We start from the raw sequence: 20,336 nt of genomic DNA, 5'->3' as shown, positions 1-20,336 counted from the left end.
AACTCTCGGCAAATCCAAGACGGGCTATTCACTGTTGTAGGTAACAGAAATGACTGACAGGCTTAACAGCTTTTACAAATAGGACATGTTCAATGACACTTTCAATGACACGCTACAGCAGGTCGTTTGTCCCGACGGCTGACAGACTATTCAACAGCAGCCCATCATAATGTAGCACTGTATGTCATAGCACCTGACACTTTTTTTCACCCTAAGGTGTATTTATTTATTGTTGTGTCGATAGTTTGTGTGTGTATTTATCGGTCTTATTCTTTATAGTTTTTCTAAAAAGAATTATTATTATCTACCTCATTTTGATTGTATGCATATTTAGTAAATTATTTACTATAATTAATCATAATAATTATGTGTAATTATGCTTACCTTTTTCCCCCTAACGGTGTCCGTATGCCACGCCCCTTTCTGTGGGGACACATGGACATTGCGGAGAATCGGAGGAAGTCAAGACTTTTCTCCAAGCGTGTGCTTTAAACTAACCCATTTAAATAACAACGCTATGCTGAAGAGTTGCTGTGTAGTTAGTTGCAACAACAACGTTGTTTAAAACTCTTATCTCCGATTTATTTCCCTGTCATGTCCTAAAAAAGATCCTGTTAGAAGTGCTCTATAGAGGGACAACTGAAGTGACTGACCAATGGCAGGCAGATGCAAATATGACCCCTAGACATGGTGCTGCCGTGTAATGTTTTAAGTAATGTTGGTGGTTTACAGCGGATTGCTTTAGTAAGGCTATTTTACGGTGAACTCTATGGAGAGAGTTGCTTGTTTTCACCCCAAAAGGGGGCGGGTACGTTTCCTGAGAGCCAAGGTTCCCGGATTTCCGGTCTCTGCTCAACGGGCCCACTCGTCAGACAGTTTTGCTCACGTGACAGTTGAGTCACATGACAACGTTCCTGTTTCGCTCATGCTACAAAAATGGCAGCGTTCTTACAGTGGAGAAAATTTGTCTTCTTTGATAAGGATACGGTGAAGGATCCTGTGGATAATGGGAAAAACGTTTTTCTTCCAAAAGGAATATCAGCTTGTGACTCCGGCCGGGGTCACATTGTTCTTGGAGATATCCTTTTAAACGGCGGTAATCATCTCGCTCAGCTATCGTTAGGTTCGGTTGCTGATGTCCGATGCTAAGCCCTGACTCCGGAAATGTCAAAACAAACTTCAAACCGAGGTAATTTAGAATCGGTATTATAAATTAGTGACTGTTCGGCTGAAGAATGAGCGGCAGAGCTAGGCTGTCTTTTATTTCCTGGTATTGGAAACAACGCCACAACCAAGCGGTGTCATAATCTTCGGATCAGGTCCTATTTGTTTTCAAATTCTGCTACTAATAACCCTACATTAACTGGATGACCCAGTTCAAAGGTAGACAATTGTTATGTTTACATTCTGCGTTATGGGTTTTATTTACTATTTACTTTATATTTATTGACTATTTACTGAGTTTTCCGTTGGATCTTGAAGGTATCACCAGCAAGCCAACACAATATTGCCACATCTGTATAGATTTTGTTCTAACATCCTTTACTTTGATTATAAACACCTCAGAAATATTCTGAGATACGGACCTCAGTGACGTCGATGAAGGGTATGGCTATGCTCAAGACAACACAGATTAGCTTGCTCAAATACTGGTAGGGACAAATCTGTCCTCCCAAAATGTAGATAGACATACTGTATTGTTCCCGCAAGGGGGCATTTTTTCGTTACAGCAGCATGGAATATACAGCAAAAGCAATACAAAAAAAATACGGAATAAAAATAGAGGTAGTAAAAGTACCAAAAAAAGTTTTAAAAAAAAATGCACAGTATATACAAATAAAATAAAATTAAGCAACAGTGCAACAGTGTTAATGGGGCAGGACAGATTGGGCCAGAGGTGAGACAGTCTGATTGCAGTGGGCAGGAATGATCTCTTGTATCGGTCCCTGTGACAGACTTTTGTCTGCACACTCTCTCTATGTGCCCTGGTCTGTTACACTTTCTGCCGTTTTTCAACCAGCAATCCTGTGTGGGACCAAAAGTAGATAAATGACCTGAACATTTTTTTTTATCAGATTTTATAAGTTGTCTGCCCCTGTCCCCATCCAGTCCCCCTTTGCTACAACCTTCATTATCTACCAGCTTTTTATACTGCCCCCCCCAACACACACACACACACACACACACACACACACACACACACACACACACACACACACACTCTCTCTCACAAAAAAGGAACTCAACGAAGATAGAGGCCAGGAATGCTGCGTATCTGGATGGCATCAGCTCAAGGCTCCTGCAGTCCTGTGCAAGACCGGCTGCAAGACAGTTTAGCCCACTTCAATAACATATTCCATTGTTAATGCATCAGTTAATGTGTCTCTTGCAAACCACTGAATATGCTTGTAGTTGTCCTTAACCTGTGTTTTCCTACATATGGATGGCAACATCTGGCTTTTAACGCGCTCCCTGCAGCTGACATCCTTTCAGGCCTACAAGTTACGGGTAACACACCTCTACCAGTTGAAGCAGCACAGCATCCTCGTATCAGTGGGGCAGGATGAACACGGAATTAACCCCCTAGTAGGTTTGATGTTCTTATTGTTATTATTGTTGATGTGCTGTAGAGAAAAAAATTTCCCCTCGGGGATTAATAAAGTAACTACCTAACGTAACCTAACCTAATCACAGAACAATTGTCTCAGTTATTTTAAACCACTTCTAAACTGAATCTTTCTTTCTTTTTCTTTTTTTTTTAGGTAAAGGTCTGGAATTTAGACAAGCGAGACAGTGGAAATCCGCTTTGCACTCGGATTTTTCCTGCAATTCCTGGCAATAAACCAACTGAAGTGTCTTGCCTCAGTGTACACGAAAACCTCAACTTCATGGCCATTGGTAAGACACTAAATAAAAGTTCTGCTTTTTGCCCATTGACCCTGTGATTGCTGTTTGGTAACCATTTTTACCTTCAGTTTATAATGGATGTTGTTATTTTCTCGACAGGCTTCACAGACGGCAGTGTGGTTTTGACCAAAGGTGACATCACCAGGGATCGTCACAGTAAAACGCTGACGCTGCATGAGGGAACTAGCCCTGTCACGGGCCTTGCCTTTCGTCAAGTGGCCAAACTTACACATTTGTTTGTTGCCACGCTGGAGAAAGTCCATGTTAGTCTCTTTGCTCTTTGAAAAAATTGGGTGCTTTCAAGCCATTATGTATTTGTCAATTTACAGTATTTAGCAAGTTTTAAAGAGACACCTTTTCTCAACCTTAAAATGACCATATATAGTCTTTCAACTGAAGATGTTGACCTGTTCTAACTTATATTGCCTTCCTGGTTTCCTCTTGGTCAGTGCTATACCCTGTCCATCAAAGAGTATCCTAAAGTAGAGCTGGATGTCCACGGCTGTGCGCTGCGCTGCTCCTCCCTGACGGATCCCTCCCAGGATTCCCAGTTCATCGTGGCTGGTGATGAATGTGTGTACCTCTACCAGCCAGATGAACGAGGGCCCTGCTTTGCCTTTGACGGACACAAGCTGTTGGCCCACTGGCACCGTGGATATCTGTTCCTACTCATCAGGGACATAAAGTCACCCAACAAGTAAGAACAAATGAAATGCATATTGAGCATTTTGAGGCTGTGCTTACTTAAAAAGATGAAATGTGTACAGAAACACATTCGGTGGACTACTTGGGTCATTTAGTGAGGATTTGTAGCTCTTTTACTCTCCAGGCTCTTTGACTTTTAAATTATATTTGTAACTATTTACTATGGAACTGCACTACAAAATAGCAATGGGTGTGCTTCTGCTACATCTACTTTAACCTTTAAAACCTGATAGATGCAAATTATATCCAAATTCCCGCCCCTTCTCGGTTGAATTGCACAGCGAGGATTTATCAAAGGGAAATGTGACACATATCCTATAAAAAAATGCCAGTGCCTGGTCTATGTGACGAAGCATTGCAGATGAAATCTGTTTTTGAGTTGGATTAAATTTGATCATCATTACACTCTGTGTCCTTCACCACACCCGCTACTTTTTATTGAATTATTCCCACTTTACCAGCGTACACCATATCAAAATAAACAGCAGAACTCACCCTTTTTGATGATACGCCGTGGTTTCTCTGCACTGCGAATATTTTCAGCAAATCTGGTTTTGAAATCATATGTGACATTGTCTCCAACATAGGGCTCACGTTACACAGGTGTATGCCCTGAGTGTGACCATGGTCATTCTTTCCCCTTCATATTCTGTCAACACTGTCACTGTCAAATTAAGGCATAAAATGTGCATACAAATGATTTTTTTACAAAAGATACATAGTTTATGTGCTTCTCACAGCAAAAGTTGTGTTCAAAAGATGTACAAGATGTAACTAAATGAAACGGTGACCTTTGTGCCTCCGTCAAGCACATATTTATTTCTAGTTGGTAAGTCATAGTAGTGTGACAAACATGGTTCATACATCGAGACAATCGGTTCTGCACAATAATGAAAAGATATCTCTACTGCCAGCATTCTATGGTGAGATACATGTAAAAACATAACTATTTCAGGAGATTATTTTTCCCCTTTATGTACAGGCTTATATGTACAATCAATCTATAAGTATAATCAAAACAAATGATTAAAGATTTGGATAGCCCAGACTTGACTGAAAAAAACCAAGATAAAGCATTAATGGCCTTATAATGACCAAGATATGAAAGTGACATTACCCTGTCGGTTACTATTGAGGGGCTATTGACAGGCAATATTTGCTTTTCTTTTAATGATTAGTAATCCTTGGAGTTTACACAGTAAAGGAGTTGCTGTCTTAATATAATGTGCAATATTAAATTGTTATATTGTTATCTTCATTAGCTCAACTTTCTTTCTGTTATTACTGCTAAGGCCTGATTTACTGAGATCTCAAATAAAAGGTACTAAAATACGTGTTTATTCCAAAAGTCTGTTCATTTATATTACACCAATTTTGTGGGGGATTTACTAAAAGTAATGGCATAATTGATATCGGGTACAAATAGCTTTATTTAAATGAGGGGTTTGCATGTTTTAAAGTGATTGTATCCATGGACAGTTTTGGACGGGAAATGGAACGATTGAAAAAGGAAAAGGTAAATTGGTCCTAATTAAAGGTGCTAGTGGAGTAGGCCAATAAGCACATTGTTGAGCTACAGCAAAGGAAAATAATTGTAACAAGAAGAAACGCTATATGGGAGGTTATGAGCGAGAAAGTCAATGGCGTGGGAAAAAAAAAGATCAATAGATGAAATTAAGAGAAAACTACTGCAGTGCCAGTTCAAAATAGGCTGTTTGGCACTATGCTTCAATCCCCCCCAAGAAACTGACATAAGAATAGTCCTTCCCGACTGCAGCAGACACCCCATGAAATTTCATACATATAGTATCTTGTCTTTGAGGTTAGTTGTAATAGTCTAATATAGATACTTGTTCACACCCCATTGCTTCTTCTACTAATCTCTTTTTTGTTATTTTACTTAATGAATTGCATCTTTAAAGGCTTATAGGTGCTTGAAAACTAATGACACTTGGCACAACCATCAGAAGTGTTGAAAATATACATCTGCTATGGGTCTTGGGCGAGGATGTGGCAAAACGTCTCGGTAATGCCCTCTAAACATCCCATTGTCACGCATTTTAGTTCAATAAACTCCTACAGTGTTTGTCAGACAGACTAACAATTTGGTCTGTGCCATCATAACTGCCTGACTGATTTTAAATGGGATAAATGAAGTGGTTTAATCTGGATTTTGGTCCATCATTAAATAATAACCAGCTTACTAAAGTCTTACAAAAAGTGTTTCCTATGAGACTGTTCACAGGGTTTATTTTCCACTCAGGACAGGGTTCGGCACCAGGGAGAGCTCTCCGTCAGAGAAACAGCTTCTGACCATCTATGACCTCGACAACAAGTTTATCGCCTACTGTGCCTCCTTTGATGATGTCATCGACGTGGTGGCAGAGTGGGGCTCCTTCTATATTCTAACCAGAGATGGAAAAATGTTTGTTCTCCAGGAGAAAGACACGCAGACCAAACTGGAGGTGAGTCTCAAGGGTACAATCTGCAATCTTACATGCTTCTCTTCAGTTTATTTAAGGCTTTCAATATCCCCCCCACACACACACACACACACACACACACACACACACACACACACACACACACACACACACACACACACACACACACACACACACCACAAAATATTAAAAAAAGCACAAAAAAACAACAACCTCAGACTGCATCTCCCTCTCGACCACCTAAATTAAAGAAACCACAACTCTTGTTATAAGACAAGTTATCCTAGTTATAGGCTTTTATGATTTGCGGGGAGCCTTCTATGTATCTATCAGTACCAGGAAGGTTGTTGAGGCCCATATGTACATACTGTACCTACATACAGTATGGACATGCTAGTATGCCCACATGTACATAGTAGCCTACACAGAAACAGTCTGTCTAGCTAACATTTAAGGCATCTAACATTTTTGGAAAATAGTCTTTCATAGAACATAACATAAATATAATCTTTACAAAAACTATTAACATTCATTGAGCAAAAAATAACTATTAACCACCACCCATTTAAAGTCAAATCTGAAAATTCAAATGTGATTTGACTAAAAAGCTGTGAGTTGGATCCATATCACCGTTTACACCCACTTGGTGTCATTCTTTCCCCCAATTCTTCACTGCCCTTTTCTCCTGAATTAATTTGCATCACTTCACACATCACTGTTCTCCTGTTGGTTATACGACAACGCTTGTAAACCGGGTGCGTGGGTGATTTTTTTTTTATGTACCTGAAATTTTAGCAGAGTTTGTGAAAACTTTCTGGGGAATGGAGAGAAGTCGCAGGGAGCCAAATCTGGTGAGTTGGAGTGGTGAGGGAGCGATGATTGTGTTTGTAGTGGGTGAGAAACTTGTACGTTTTTATTGCACTCTGAGTTAGCGCGTTGTCATGTGGGAGAACCCAAGTTACGGGAGGCTGTGGCCAAGATAGTAGAGTGGGTGGCCCACTAACCAGAAGGTTGGTGGTTCGAACCCCGAGTTGCTCCCGTCGGTGTGTGACTATATTCCTGATGGCGAGCACCTTATGGCAGCTCAGTCTCATTAGTGTGTGAATGAAAAACCATGTAAAAGGGCTTGAGACCGATGATGTGATAAAGCGCTATACAGGTGCATTTACCAAGTGCCATCACCACAGTTTGGGTCATTTGAACGCAATGTTTTTTTCCCCAGACACCTCAAAACCTCACAGCAAAGCTCCGTGGTTTCACTCCGACCCTCCTGGGATGAATTCACGGCACACAGCCGTCAATGTCAAAGAAAACCCACCTGGTTGCACCTGACCCGATGTGCTTTCTTTTTTTCAGTTTTGGACAAGGACGTTCTTGCCCCTCAGAAATGTACAGCATATGTCACCGAGAACACCTCTCCAGGCTCATTGCTTCGTTGCCGCAGCCCTCCTGAAGCATTGTAAGGGACTCCGTTGTCAATTTCTAGAGTTTGATACAAAAATCTGACATGCACCCTCTGGTCATGTCCGACGCACCCAGTCCACTGCTCGCAAAAAACGTGTGTAACTCAGGAACTGATGATAATGAAGCGACGAAATTTTGTACCAGTTACTCATCAGGGTTATATCTTTCTCCGTCTTTGTGCACGCCATGGTGCTCTGCTTCGTGCACGAGCAGTAGTCTCAAAGGTTATTGATCTACCCTTGTAGTTTTGCATTATCTCTCTTTTAGGTAGGTAGGTAGTTAGGTTTATTAATCCCCGAAGGGAAATTTTTTCGCTACAGCAGCATACAGAAGCAATAAGATAATAATAGAATAATAGAAAAACAATAAAATAGCAGTAAAAAATATTAAATATAAATATAAAATGCACAGTATATACAGTACAGTATATATATATATATATATACAAACAACCAAGAAACACAGTCAACAATGTTATTGTTATGTGATGGATTTTGCCAGAGGTGAGTTATTGTACAGTCTTATTGCGGTCGGCAGGAATGATCTCCTGTATCTGTCCTTGTGACAGCGGAGCTGGAGGAATCTTTTAGAGAAAGTGCTCCGCTGTCCCTGCAGCAGGTGGTGGAGAGGGTGGACAGGATTATCCAGTATGGACAATAGTTTGTTCAGCGTCCTCCTCTCCACCACCTTTTCCAGGCTGTCCAGTTTGTAGCCGATGATGGAGCCGGCCTTCTTAACCAGTTTGTTAAGTCTGTTGGTGTCACCGGCTCCAATGCTGCTCCCCCAGCAGACCACAGCGAAGTACAAAGCACTGGCCACAACAGACTGGTAGAACATCTCCAACATCTCGCTGCACACATTGAAGGATCGAAGTTTCCTCAAGAAAAAGAGTCGACTCATCCCCTTCTTGTAGACAGTGTTGATGTTGGTCTTCCAGTTCAGTCTGTTGTCATGGACACACCCAGGTACTTGTACTCCTCAACCATGTCCACCTCCTCTCCCAGAACTCTCAGCGGTTGTGGAGCCGTCGTCTTCCTCCTGAAGTCGACCACCATCTCTCTGGTCTTGGCCACGTTCAGGAGCAGGTGATTTCTTCCCGCCCACTCCACAAAGTCCTCCACTACTGCCCTATTCCCTTATACATCCTACCACTGCAGAGTCATCAGAGAACTTCTGCAGATGTCTTGACCCTGAGTTGTACTGGAAGTCAGTGTTGTAGAAGGTGAACAGGAAGGGGGACAGAACAGTTCCCTGAGGAGCTCCAATACCACTGACCACCGTATCAGACAGCACACTGCCCAGACGGACAAACTGTGGTCTGCCTGTCAGGTAGTCACTGATCCAGGAGACGGTGGACATGTCCACCCCCACCACCTGCAGCTGCTCACTCAGCAGCAGTGGTTGGATGGTGTTAAATGCACTGGAGAAATCAAAGAAAGTGATTCTCACAGAGTCACCGGTTCCATCCAGGTGAGACTGAGCTCGTTGCAGCAGGTAGATGATGGCGTCGTCCACTCCCACACGAGGCTGGTACGCAAATTGCAGAGGGTCCAGAGAAGATTTCACCAGCGGCCTGAGGTGGGCCAAGACCAGCCTCTCCAGCACCTTCATCACATGAGATGTGAGGGCAACCGGTCGGTAGTCGTTGAGGCCAGATGGAGTCGTCTTTTTAGGGACTGGAACCAGGCAGGACGTCTTCCACAGCACCGGGACTTCCTCCTGTTTCAGGCTCAGGTTGAAGAGGTGTTGTAGGACCTCAGCCAGCTGGATGGTGCAGGTCTTCAGGACCCCGGGGCTGATGCCGTCAGGTCCTGCAGCCTTGCGCTGGTGGATTCTCTCCAGCTGTCTCCTAACCTGGTCAGTCGTCACAGAGAGGGGGGTGGGGAGGAGGTCAAGGTGTCGATGGTGGAAGAGCCCTTTGAGATTGAGGGCCCTATGCAGTTCACCAGTGGGAGGCAGAGGGGGAGGTAGCAGAGGTGTTTGGGAGGTGTAAGGTGTGGAGGAGACAGATGAGGGTGGTGAACTAAACCTGTTGAAGAAACAGTTTAGTTCATTTGACCTCTCCAGGGAGCCCCCTGGTTGTCTCTCTCTCCCCTTGAACCCAGTAATCTCCTTCATACCGGTCCACACCTCCCTCACGTTGTTCTGCTGGAGTTTGGCCTCCAGCTTCCTCCTGTAGGAGTCCTTGCACTCCCTGAGCTTCTCCTTCAGGTGGCGCTGCACTCTCCTGAGCTCGTCCCTGTCCCCAGACCTGAAGGCTGCTTTCTTCTGATTAAGAAGAACTTTCAGGTCACTGGTGATCCACGGCTTGTTGTTGGGGAAGCAGTGTACAGTCCGGGATGGTACGGTGGTGTGTTCACAGAATTGAATGTATTCTGTGATACAGTCTGTCCTGCTGTTGATGTCCTCCCCATGTGGTCCACACAGCACATCCCAGTCTGTGGACCCAAAGCAGTCGTGCAGGGTGTCTTTAGCATCCTGTGTCCACCTCCTCACAGTCCTGGTGGTTACAGGCTGCCTCTGCACCAGGGGGACATACTTGGGAGTCAGCAGGACCAGGTTGTGGTCTGATCTACCAAGGGGGGGAGGGCAGTAGTACTGTATGCATCCATGGCATTAGCATACAGTAAGTCCAGAGTTTTATTGTTCCGGGTGGGGCAGTTCACATACTGGTGCAAAGTTGGCAGTACTTTATCCAGACTGGTGTGGTTAAAGTCTCCAGTAACTGCCAAAAATGCACCGGGATGCTTAGTCTGCAGTTTGGACACAGTGGAGTGGATGGTGTCCACTGCTGCCTCTGCGTCAGCTGATGGAGGAACGTACACAGCGATAACAATGGCGGACGTGAACTCCCTCGGCAAATAATAAGGGCGCATCCCCACGACTAGAAGTTCAATGTCCGGGCTTTTATTTGAGTTAATATTTTTAGACAGCCCCTGCACTTGTTATAGCCGGCTGTATGTGGAGAATAGATGCCTGATTTTTTTAATGTAAATCCGGCTGTAACTTATGATTGTAGCTCATTATCTACCCCCCCCCCCCTTTGTAGGAATATGATCACTTCTGCTGGAAAACACTATAGTTATAACTCCTTTCAAGGTTTTCCTCTCAGCCTCTCACCCAAACTGGAAATAACTAATCAACCACTTGCCACTTACTCCGTTTTTATTTGAGTTATTGGACTTTTTTGTCCAATCTAGGGCCTAGTACAGAAAAAATAATTATAGTCGGTTACTCTTTGTAAGGAACCATGGAGTTATATTTGACCAGGGTCTTTTAATTCGCACATAAACTGAGTTTTGAGGTCTATCATCTTTTACCTGTTTAGTATGGTTAAAATTTTAAATATTCTTTCTCAGAGCAATGAGACTGTTTTAATCCTTTATTATCAGGATCTCCGGGTAACTTTCTCAAAGGCCTTCAGTTGATCCAAAAAGATTTAGCAGGAGAGGTTATATTTCTCACATATTACCTGCCACATTTAATGCCTCTAATGACCAAGCTCGAGCATATCTTAAAGATCTCACGGTACCCTATTATCCTGTCCTGGCTGCAGGACTAAACAAAAAGAGAATCACCCTCGAGTATCTGGAGTCACACTACTGAAACCACACTGGTTTACACTGTATGTGCACACTGTGTGTGTGTGCTTCATGATTTAATAGAAAGCTCCCCTCTCAGAGTGCAGACTTCAGGCAATTTTTCCACCGGTTCCATCCGTGTTGCGTCCCGGCTCCGACAGTGCAAGCCGAGCTGATTGCTCTCACCTACTTTTTTTGTCATTCAAGATGCTGTTTAAGAAGAATCTGTTTGTGATGGCCATAAACCTGGCTAAGAGCCAGCACCTGGACAGTGATGGGCTGTCGGAGATCTTCAGACAGTACGGTGATCACCTGTATCTTAAGGGAGACCATGATGGTGCCATCCAACAGTATATACGGTAATTACATCACTAAACATGTGCCAGGGCTGAAGCTATCATTTTTTTCTTAGTTTGGACTGTGTTGAGGCTTCCTTTGTTCGATATTACCAGAGGAATGTTTTTTGGGGTCGCAAAACATGTCGCTTTGTGGTTTCACATCTTTCGGATACTACGTTTACTTGATTGTTGGTCAGTTTCCCTGTTGATGGAAGCACTCCTAAAATAGCACTGTTATTTTTCTCAGCACTATTGGGAAACTGGAGCCATCGTATGTGATCCGGAAATTCCTGGATGCACAGAGGATCCACAACCTGACTGCTTATCTGCAAGCCCTGCACAGACAATCACTGGCCAACGCAGACCACACCACACTGTTGCTCAACTGTTACACCAAGCTGAAAGACAGCTCCAAGCTGGAAGAGTTCATTAAGGTGACTATTCAATTCAATTCAATTTTATTTATATAGCGCCAAATCACAACAGAGGTTATTACATGGCACTTAACACATTCAAGTCCTTACAGCAAGACTTTACAATATTATACAGAGAAACCCAACAATTCAACAATTCCCACATAAGCTAGGAGGGAAAAAAAAACTCCTCTTTAAGGGAGAAAAACCTCCAACAGAGGGAAGAAAAACTCTCTCTTAACAGGAAGAAACCTCCGACAGAACCAGGCTCAGAGGTGGGCGGCCATCTGCCTCGACCGGTTGGGGTGAGAGGAGAGTAGAGAGAGAAAAGGACAGCATAGAGATACAAGAGAAGAACTGTTGGTGGAGACGACAAGTGCAAAGCAGAGACATGCAGCTCCATGACGGGACATCTGCAAAAGAAAGAACAGAAACTACGCGAGCGAGGGAACTGAATGGAGAGACAACAGATAATAAGCAAAAAAGTGATCGTAAACAATGAGAATATTGATCAGGGCTATTCAAACTTAATAGCTGAAGGGCATGATAGGAAGATGAAGAGGGAGCTCGAGCACCACACAAAATATTTTATCAATTAATAGTTGCAAATATGTTTAATGCTCATAAATATATGAGTACATGGAATATGCTAATCATCCATTTTATGGTATCAGTTTCAGACCGCAAAATACAAGATGATCATATAGTATTGGCCTGTTTATGATACAATCAAAACGATTTCAAGCAAACATAAATTGTTTATACCTGGTCCATATCAATATTTATTAATGGTGAAAACAGTGAAACAGTATGGAGACTAAATAAAAATTCATATCATGATAATTGCAATACTTCGACCTGCTGACGTAATGATATCCTACTGTCACACAGCGTAACTGTATGACATACAGCTGACCCAGTAACAACCACGGCTGAAAGCCGCTGTAGGTTACAGGTTTTTTTGCTCCAAATTAATGTAATCGGGTATAGATAATGGACGAATGGACAAACATTGACCTCAAACTTAAAAAAAACATCAAGCCACAATATCGGCAAATGTTCCGAAAGTGGCGAGGAAGTAGTTAAAAGCTCTGCAGTTGATTTTGGTAGCCTTCCTGGCAGAGCGACAGCTCTTCCTCTGATACAGCTACACCCCTGCACCCCCCACATCCACCTCAGCGCTGTATGCAGAATCTGAATCTCACTGACTCACTGTTCTTGTTTGCAAACTAAAGAACTAAGAGCTCATTTTTGTTAAGTTTATCTAAATATTTGAAGGCAAACTGTTGCTGTATCCTGACATAAAACTATAAGTCGTATGTTATCAAACTAATAATCAAATATTTTTCAGTATTTTTTCATATCGTCAAGAATTTTATTTTTGCAAAAATAACCCAGATGTATTATGATATTTTTGTAGAGCCTTATAGCTCTAGCTCGCCCCTAGTCTTATGAGCTGACCCAATTCCACACTCCTACTTGCTTTAATCCTTGTCTATGGTTCATATATCTTAAAGTAGGTAAGCAATTTAGACTTAAGTTTTATTAATCATCTTACTTAAGGCCCACTCATTTTCTTGTGGGCAATATCAAATTTCAAACAGGACTTATTTGGCCCAGGGCCGCAGTTTGAATAAGCTTTTCACACAAATGACAACGTAAGTTGACAGAAAATATTAATTCTTTTACAATGATAATATTAAGTGACCTAAAACAAAAAATGGTCTTAATAGACAAGTCACTAATGGGTTCCATATCGTAACATTATTGTCTTCCCACACTGTATTTCAACAGAGCAGTGAAAGCGAAGTCCACTTCGATGTGGAGATTGCCATCAAGGTTCTTCGTCAGGCTGGCTATCACAGCCATGCTGTCTTCCTGGCTGAGAAACACATGCACCATGAGTGGTACCTGAAGATCCAGCTGGAGGACCTCAAGGTAAAAAACAAGTAGACACAGGGATCAGCCTCTTGAGAGTACTGGGACATTATCTGGTGGCCTTAGTGTTATTTTTAGTCAACTTGACCAGCAATGATGTAGCAAGCAAGAATGAGTTAAAGAACCTCAGAATTCATGCATCAGGTGGACAGCGTTAATGTCACTTGGTTTGCGCACGCCAAAAATGACATGATGTCACATGGTGACGCACATACCAAGCAACAGCATTTTTAGAGCAGTCGCACAGGGAAATGGATGGTCAAAAGAAAAGTAAACGTTCAGTAGAGATGGAGAGAAAGAAAAATACTCTTTGCCACAGGTGCAGCTAAATGGATTAAAATAAGTTATGCACAAAATGGGGCCTGAAAGAGGCGTACGCCGCTCCCCACACAAAAGTCAGGATTTATATAAACAAACTTGACGGGATAATGTGCAAACTCTGACCCATCCGTACGCACGTTTTGGAGACCGGGAAAATTGCCGACACCAACGGTGTCCAGATTGTAGAAATTAAATGTGACAGGCATCTTGATACATATAACGAAACCTCTCACACATTTAATTTCGTTTCATATCGCATCTTATTTGGGCATGGGTCCACTGTATCATTAACATTCTAACCAGCTGGTTAATTATTTGCTTGTGACCTATAATTATTCCATAAGCAACTTTCAATTGTTAATGATAGAAGCAAATCTAAATTTCTAATTAAATTCTGGTCATTATATCTGGTTTCACCCAACACGCTCCACCAGAGCTCAGCGCAGAGGGCTGGAATGACCGATGGTCAGTCATGTGGCTCTGCAGCTGATGAAAGGCAGGATGATGTCAGGATGTGACAGATTCTGGAAAGTGACGGTCTTTAAAGTGAGACCTTTTCACAGCGTTAACTTGGAAAACTGGTCATCAGCATCCTTTGTAAAAATCCAAGATAACATTAAATAGAATTAGGCTAAAGAACTGCAGAACAAAGTGTCAGTTTAAAAAAAAAGTATTTCTCATATTGTGCATATAGAGTTTAATGCAGTTGTTGTGTGGAAAAGTTCTTCCACTGAGCTCTCAGGCGCAGAGAACGCAACGTCATGGAGACATCACGGTGGAACTTCTATCACTGCAGCAACAACATGTTGCTACTCGCAGCATTTTCTTTTGTTTGGGACCCCACTGCTGACACCACCAAACATTACAAGCTTCATCTTCTGCACCTCGACCACAAGCATCTGGATTTCTGTCAGAAAAATTCTATTTCTGGATTTTACTCTCCGTTGTTGACACGATTCACCACGATTGAACCATATTTTATATGCATCAACCTTGAGGCAGATCTACGTGTGCACATTTCCACATGGATTGTGATTTATAAAGGGAACATTGCATGCAGGTGTGCATGTGCATGGTTTTATAAATCTGAATTTATTTATTTTGCACACATCATTTTCTGCTTTTGTGTGCACATACACTTTTAGTGTGGATCCTATGCAATGATTTATAAATGAGGTTGGCTTCAAATATAAATCAATGTAATTGATTTAGGTACATAGTGAAAATATTATTTGTTTGTGTTTTGAGCAGTTACATTTTTAAATACAGTAGTTCATTATATTCATTAGAACTGTAAATGAAAGTGGAAGACTATTTAACACAAAAGAATTAAGCAGGTAAAAAAAACCTCTAGGAAAGGCCCAGACACAGTTTCTGTGACACAAACAGATATGGAAACTCTCTTATCTTGTTTCCCTCCAAAATCCAGAACTATCAGGAAGGGCTGCGTTACATCGGGCGTCTGCCTTTTGAACAAGCTGAAAGCAACATGAAGCGTTATGGCAAGACACTGATGCACCACGTTCCAGAAGGTACTACGCTGTTCCTAAAGGGTTTGTGCACCAACTACCAACCTAGTGGAGACACTGTTGAAAAAGACCACCTTGACAGGAGTCGGGTCAGTCAGGTCAGTCGGTAGTACTGTTGCTCTCCTTTGTATTTAAAATGAAGTCCTCATAGATTACATACTTGAAGCAATTGTATGAAATATAATTCTAAATAAATGTTCATGTATGTTTCAGTTTAAGGCCAATTCAGAGGAATTCATCCCAGTTTTTGCCAACAACCCTCGGGAGCTGAAAGCCTTCCTGGAACACATGATGAAGGTCGACTCCTGTTCTCCCCAGGGTGTGTATGACACCCTGCTGGAGCTCCGGCTGCAAGACTGGGCACATGAACAGGACCCTGAGGTCAGTGCAAAAACACAAAAACAACTTATGAATGGTACCATAATAATTTCATGTCATTTCATAAAATTAGAAAGGTTTGGAAAAATGTTTATTTAACAAGGGAAAATCCCTCTAACAATTTTTTTTTCTGGTGCACATGTTTGGCAGAATAAAAAGTCCCTGCAGGGGGAAGCTTTGTCGCTGCTGAGGAGTGACAACACTGTGTTCGATAAGGCCCTGGTCCTCTGTCAGATGCACAACTTCAAAGAAGGCGTCCTCTACCTTTACGAGAAGGGTAAACTGTAAGTGAGGAAGACTAACTAGCCAAATGGGCAAGTTCGGAGTGGGTGGGGTGGGTGGGCTGTTAAGCATTAGCTTCTTTATCCGTACCCATACACATTGGTAATTTCTTTACACATTAACATTATGTAATCAGGTTCAATGGTGATAGCCATAGCCGGAGGCATTATGTTTTCGGGTTGTCGGTCCGTTGATCCAATTCTCATGAACGCAACATCTCAAGAACGCTTTGAGGGAATTTCTTAAAACATGGCAAAAAGATTTACTTGATACCAAGATGAACTGATTTGTTTTTTTGGTTTTTTTTTGGGGGGGGGTCAAAAGTCAATTTCAAATTGTTGACCCCAATTTGACACGATATCCAGCAACATGTCTCCAAAGAAGTTGGGATAGGGGCATCAAAGGACTGGAACTCATTGTGTAAAGATAAAAAAAAAAAAAAAAACACCTGTTTGAACACCACAACTAATTAGGTTAATTGGCAGCACATCAGTAACATGATTGGGTATAAGGTATAAGGACTCCAGTCTGCCTGCAGTCCAGACATTTCTACAATTTAATGTGGCCCATTATTAAAATGAAAAATATGACAAAGGAGACACTGAACTGTTGAGCAGCCAAAGTTATATCTTAGGCAATAATAGGACAACTTTTCACTTCCAAAACTCCAGAAACTGGTCTTCTCAGTTCCCAAACGTTTACAGAGTGTTGTTAAAAGAAGAAGTGATGCAACACAGTGATAAACATGCCCCTGTCCAAAAAAAATTGAAACATTCTGCTGGCATCAAATTCCAAAAAAAGCTTAGATTGTTTTTATAAAACAATAACATTTCTCAGTTTCAACATTTAATATGTTGTCTGTAGTCTGTCTGCACTTAAATATGGGTTTATGTGCTTTGAAAATCATTGCATTCTGTTTTGTATTTCCTTTTTACACATCGTCCCAACTTTTTTGGAATTGGGGTTCTAAGATCAGGGTTTGTGTATGTGGTTTATGACTGAATAGTAATAAAGTCAATAAAGACAGTCACTGAGCACTTTATAAAGAACAGCATACTTGGCAGATCTCCCATTTCTGTGGCATGGATTCTACAAGATGTTAGAAACATTCCTTTGAGATTCTGGTCCATTTTGACATAATTGCATCCCAACATTTAGGCTGTGATTTTCAAACCCTGGTTGATGGTATCAAGGGGCCATAAGTGTGCCAAGAAAAACTCCTCCACACCATCAAGCTGCTACAAGCCACCTGGACTGTTGACACAAGGGTAGGCTGGGTCCATGGACTATGCTGCTGATGCTACTCGGACCTACCGTCTGCAGCCTCAGTAGAAATGGAGATTCACCAGACCAGGCTTATGTTTTTCCATTCGAAGTGACCACTATCGCATTTTTCCCAATTCTGATGTTTAATATGAACATCACCTAAAACTCCTGACTTGTATCTGCTGAAGTTTATTCACTGCACTGTTGCCACACGATTGGCCAATTGGATAATTTGAATGAATAAGCAAGTGTACATGTGTTTCTGAAAATATTGTAGTACCATAAGATATTTATGAATTGGACTAACTTTACATCTGTGTGCAGGTACCAGCAGATTATGCACTACCACATGCAGAATGAGGAGTATGGAAAAGTGGTAGAGGCCTGCAAGCGTTATGGGGACCAGGAGAGTTGCCTTTGGGAGCAGGCACTGGGATACTTTGCGAGAAAAGAAGAGGACTGCAAAACTTACATCAGTGAGGTCCTACATCACATCGATCAAAACAATCTAATGCCTCCATTACTTGGTAAGCTCGTTGGATATTTTGCTTTCATACTTCATGCATTTTTTGTTTGGATTGTGATCAGCATTTCTGATTAAGTTATGATTAAGTTCACCTGAATAAGTTCAGGTAAAAATTGAGAGGATTGAGATCTCTTCACATCAGTTGGATCTAGTTTGAAAAGGTAATTTGTGCAGCATTTACATGCATGATTTTTGTGCGGCTACAGTGGTGCAGACGCTTTCGCACAACTCGACGGCCACACTCTCTGTCATTAAGGACTACCTAATCAGCAAGCTGCAGAGGGAGAGCCAGCAGATAGAGGATGATGAACGCAAAATCCGCCAGTACCACGAGGAAACGGCTCACCTCCGCTCCGAGATACAAGAACTGAAAATGAGGTCGGGTCAGACAAATGATGGAACTTTGTAGAAACTTGACTCTTGAACAGCCAGCATATATATTTATTGTCCCAAAGTCTTATTTTAATTGATAATCATTACCAGTATGCTTCTGCTGATGTGACCATGCAGAAGTCACAGACGTGCATAACATGATCTTTACCTCAATATTTTCCCACGCAGTGCTAAGATTTTCCAGAAGACCAAGTGCAACATGTGCAACAGCCCTCTGGAGCTGCCGTCCGTTCATTTCCTGTGCAGCCACTCGTTCCATCAGCACTGCTTCGAAAGCTACGCCGAGAGCGAGGCCGAGTGCCCGACTTGCACCCCGGAGAACCGTAAAGTCATGGACATGCTGCGTGCCCAAGACCAGAAACGTGACCTTCACGACCACTTCAACAGACAGGTAACAATACTCAAATTCGTCCACAAGATTGTTCACTGAAAACAAAAGAAGTTGTGTGTTTAATTAACGTCCTTTCAAGCATCATGATGATTTCAATAGTTTGAATCTTATATACATTTTTCATCTCCGGGTGGAATATTTTTACTGTTCTTTAAGCACCACAGAAATGTTTGAATAAAAAACATGTTTTTGTGTCCTCTCTCTGGTTTTCAGTTACGCAGCTCTAATGATGGTTTCTCAGTTGTGGCTGACTACTTTGGTCGAGGAGTGTTTAACAAACTGACTCTGATCACCGACCCACCTGGCAGCAAAACTGTTGGGAATCTAGAAGTCAACCTGCAGAGAGACCTTCTCATCCACACAAAGAGAAACAGCTAAAACCTCAGCTTATGATTACAGTCTGAATTCTACCTGAGCACGTAAGCTGGTGTTACCAGACCACAAAAACTCATTGCGGTAATACTATGGGTCTGTCGGCTCTCCATAGAGAACCGTCTCCAGTCAGAGCATCTTACTGCCCGTAGACCTCATTTTAAAACTATTGGAGCAGCCTTTTACCAATCAGCATTGACCACCATATGCGACAAAACTCTACCAGTGCTACAACTACATTTAAAAAGAAGAAACATTGACGCCATTGCAGCAGTCTCTCCAATGGTTGCTGATTGGATCGCTCTACACAGTGGCTGAGTGAATGTTAATGTGGACAGGATTTCTAGAACATAATAACAGCAAAGAAAACTAAAGCTGTGAGCAACATTCTGGTAACACCAAGCTACCTGAACAGTTTGTCCAACTTAATATTAGTGCAGTCTTACAACTACATTCTTTGCTGCACTTTATTTATCACTGAATTCAGATGCCTGCTTTTAGTAATTGCGACAGACCTTTTTGTTTAATTGTGTTCCAATCCGAGTCATGACTCACTTAAGGACAGTCAGAATATGTGTTGAAAATATGTAATACTGCATCTTAAAACTTTGCTCTATCACACTTCGGATCATTTTTGCTTATGTGTGTTTGCGTTTACTCAATCTTGCACAGCATTTTCATAATTATTTCAACCGTCTGTCATTAAGGAAATTATGCCTAATACTCTAACCTGACAAATAAAGTTGTGAATAAAGTCATAATTAAGTGTATTTTTTTGATGCAATGTTGTCTTTAGGCTTTATGTTTATCAAATGTATGCTTTAACTGGGCATTATTTGCACTGCTGCTACAGTCTCCCCACACACCAAAGCCTGTACAACTTCTGTTATAAACCAGTTCTTTGACTTCAGCTTCAAAATTGCAGTGGTCCATCAATCTGAGGTTCCAACTTGCATGAGGAACCCAGGACTATCTTCTGTTGCTGTAATTGTGTACCCTTGTTTTCATCTGTATTTTTTGGATGCTAAAATTTTTACAATTTCTTCAATTATCAGTGACACACAGAAAAGCTTTTTTTTTTTTTTAGC

The 20,336-nt window shown here is 41.8% G+C and overlaps 1 protein-coding gene across 2 annotated transcripts; it reads left to right on the top strand.

Moving 5' to 3' along the window:
* The first annotated feature begins 898 nt into the window (after positions 1–898).
* vps11 (VPS11 core subunit of CORVET and HOPS complexes) lies at positions 899–20,009 on the top strand. Of its 2 annotated transcripts, XM_069716653.1 has the most exons (16): positions 899–1,078; positions 2,438–2,586; positions 2,763–2,898; positions 3,007–3,170; positions 3,357–3,604; positions 5,876–6,077; positions 11,309–11,460; positions 11,687–11,873; positions 13,647–13,790; positions 15,541–15,738; positions 15,854–16,021; positions 16,169–16,302; positions 17,891–18,093; positions 18,299–18,470; positions 18,654–18,876; positions 19,090–20,009. In XM_069716653.1, the coding sequence occupies exons 1-16, from the start codon at positions 937–939 to the stop codon at positions 19,252–19,254; spliced, it is 2,787 nt and encodes a 928-aa protein (XP_069572754.1). In that variant the 5' UTR covers positions 899–936; the 3' UTR covers positions 19,255–20,009. The 2 variants fall into 2 exon arrangements, with proteins under 2 accessions (XP_069572754.1, XP_069572752.1); XM_069716651.1 differs by lacking the exon at positions 899–1,078 and having other exon boundaries at positions 2,414–2,586.
* Positions 20,010–20,336: the final 327 nt, after the last annotated feature.

Source organism: Brachyistius frenatus, unplaced genomic scaffold, assembly GCF_029030835.1.
Source record: "Brachyistius frenatus isolate BFR_SWC_R1_liver_20210118 unplaced genomic scaffold, ASM2903083v1 Contig_161, whole genome shotgun sequence".
In the NCBI taxonomy this organism is placed as follows: domain Eukaryota; kingdom Metazoa; phylum Chordata; class Actinopteri; family Embiotocidae; genus Brachyistius; species Brachyistius frenatus.
Note: the sequence above shows the minus strand (reverse complement) of the source record. Positions and strands in the feature narration are given on the sequence as shown.

Bases quoted from the DNA above. Each gene is read 5' to 3' on its own strand.
- vps11 (XM_069716653.1), top strand. From the start codon at position 937: ATGGCAGCGTTCTTACAGTGGAGAAAATTTGTCTTCTTTGATAAGGAT. The intron at 3,605-5,875 runs GTAAGAACAAAT...TTTTCCACTCAG, and splicing joins GACATAAAGTCACCCAACAA to GACAGGGTTCGGCACCAGGG. The intron at 16,303-17,890 runs GTAAGTGAGGAA...ATCTGTGTGCAG, and splicing joins CTTTACGAGAAGGGTAAACT to GTACCAGCAGATTATGCACT.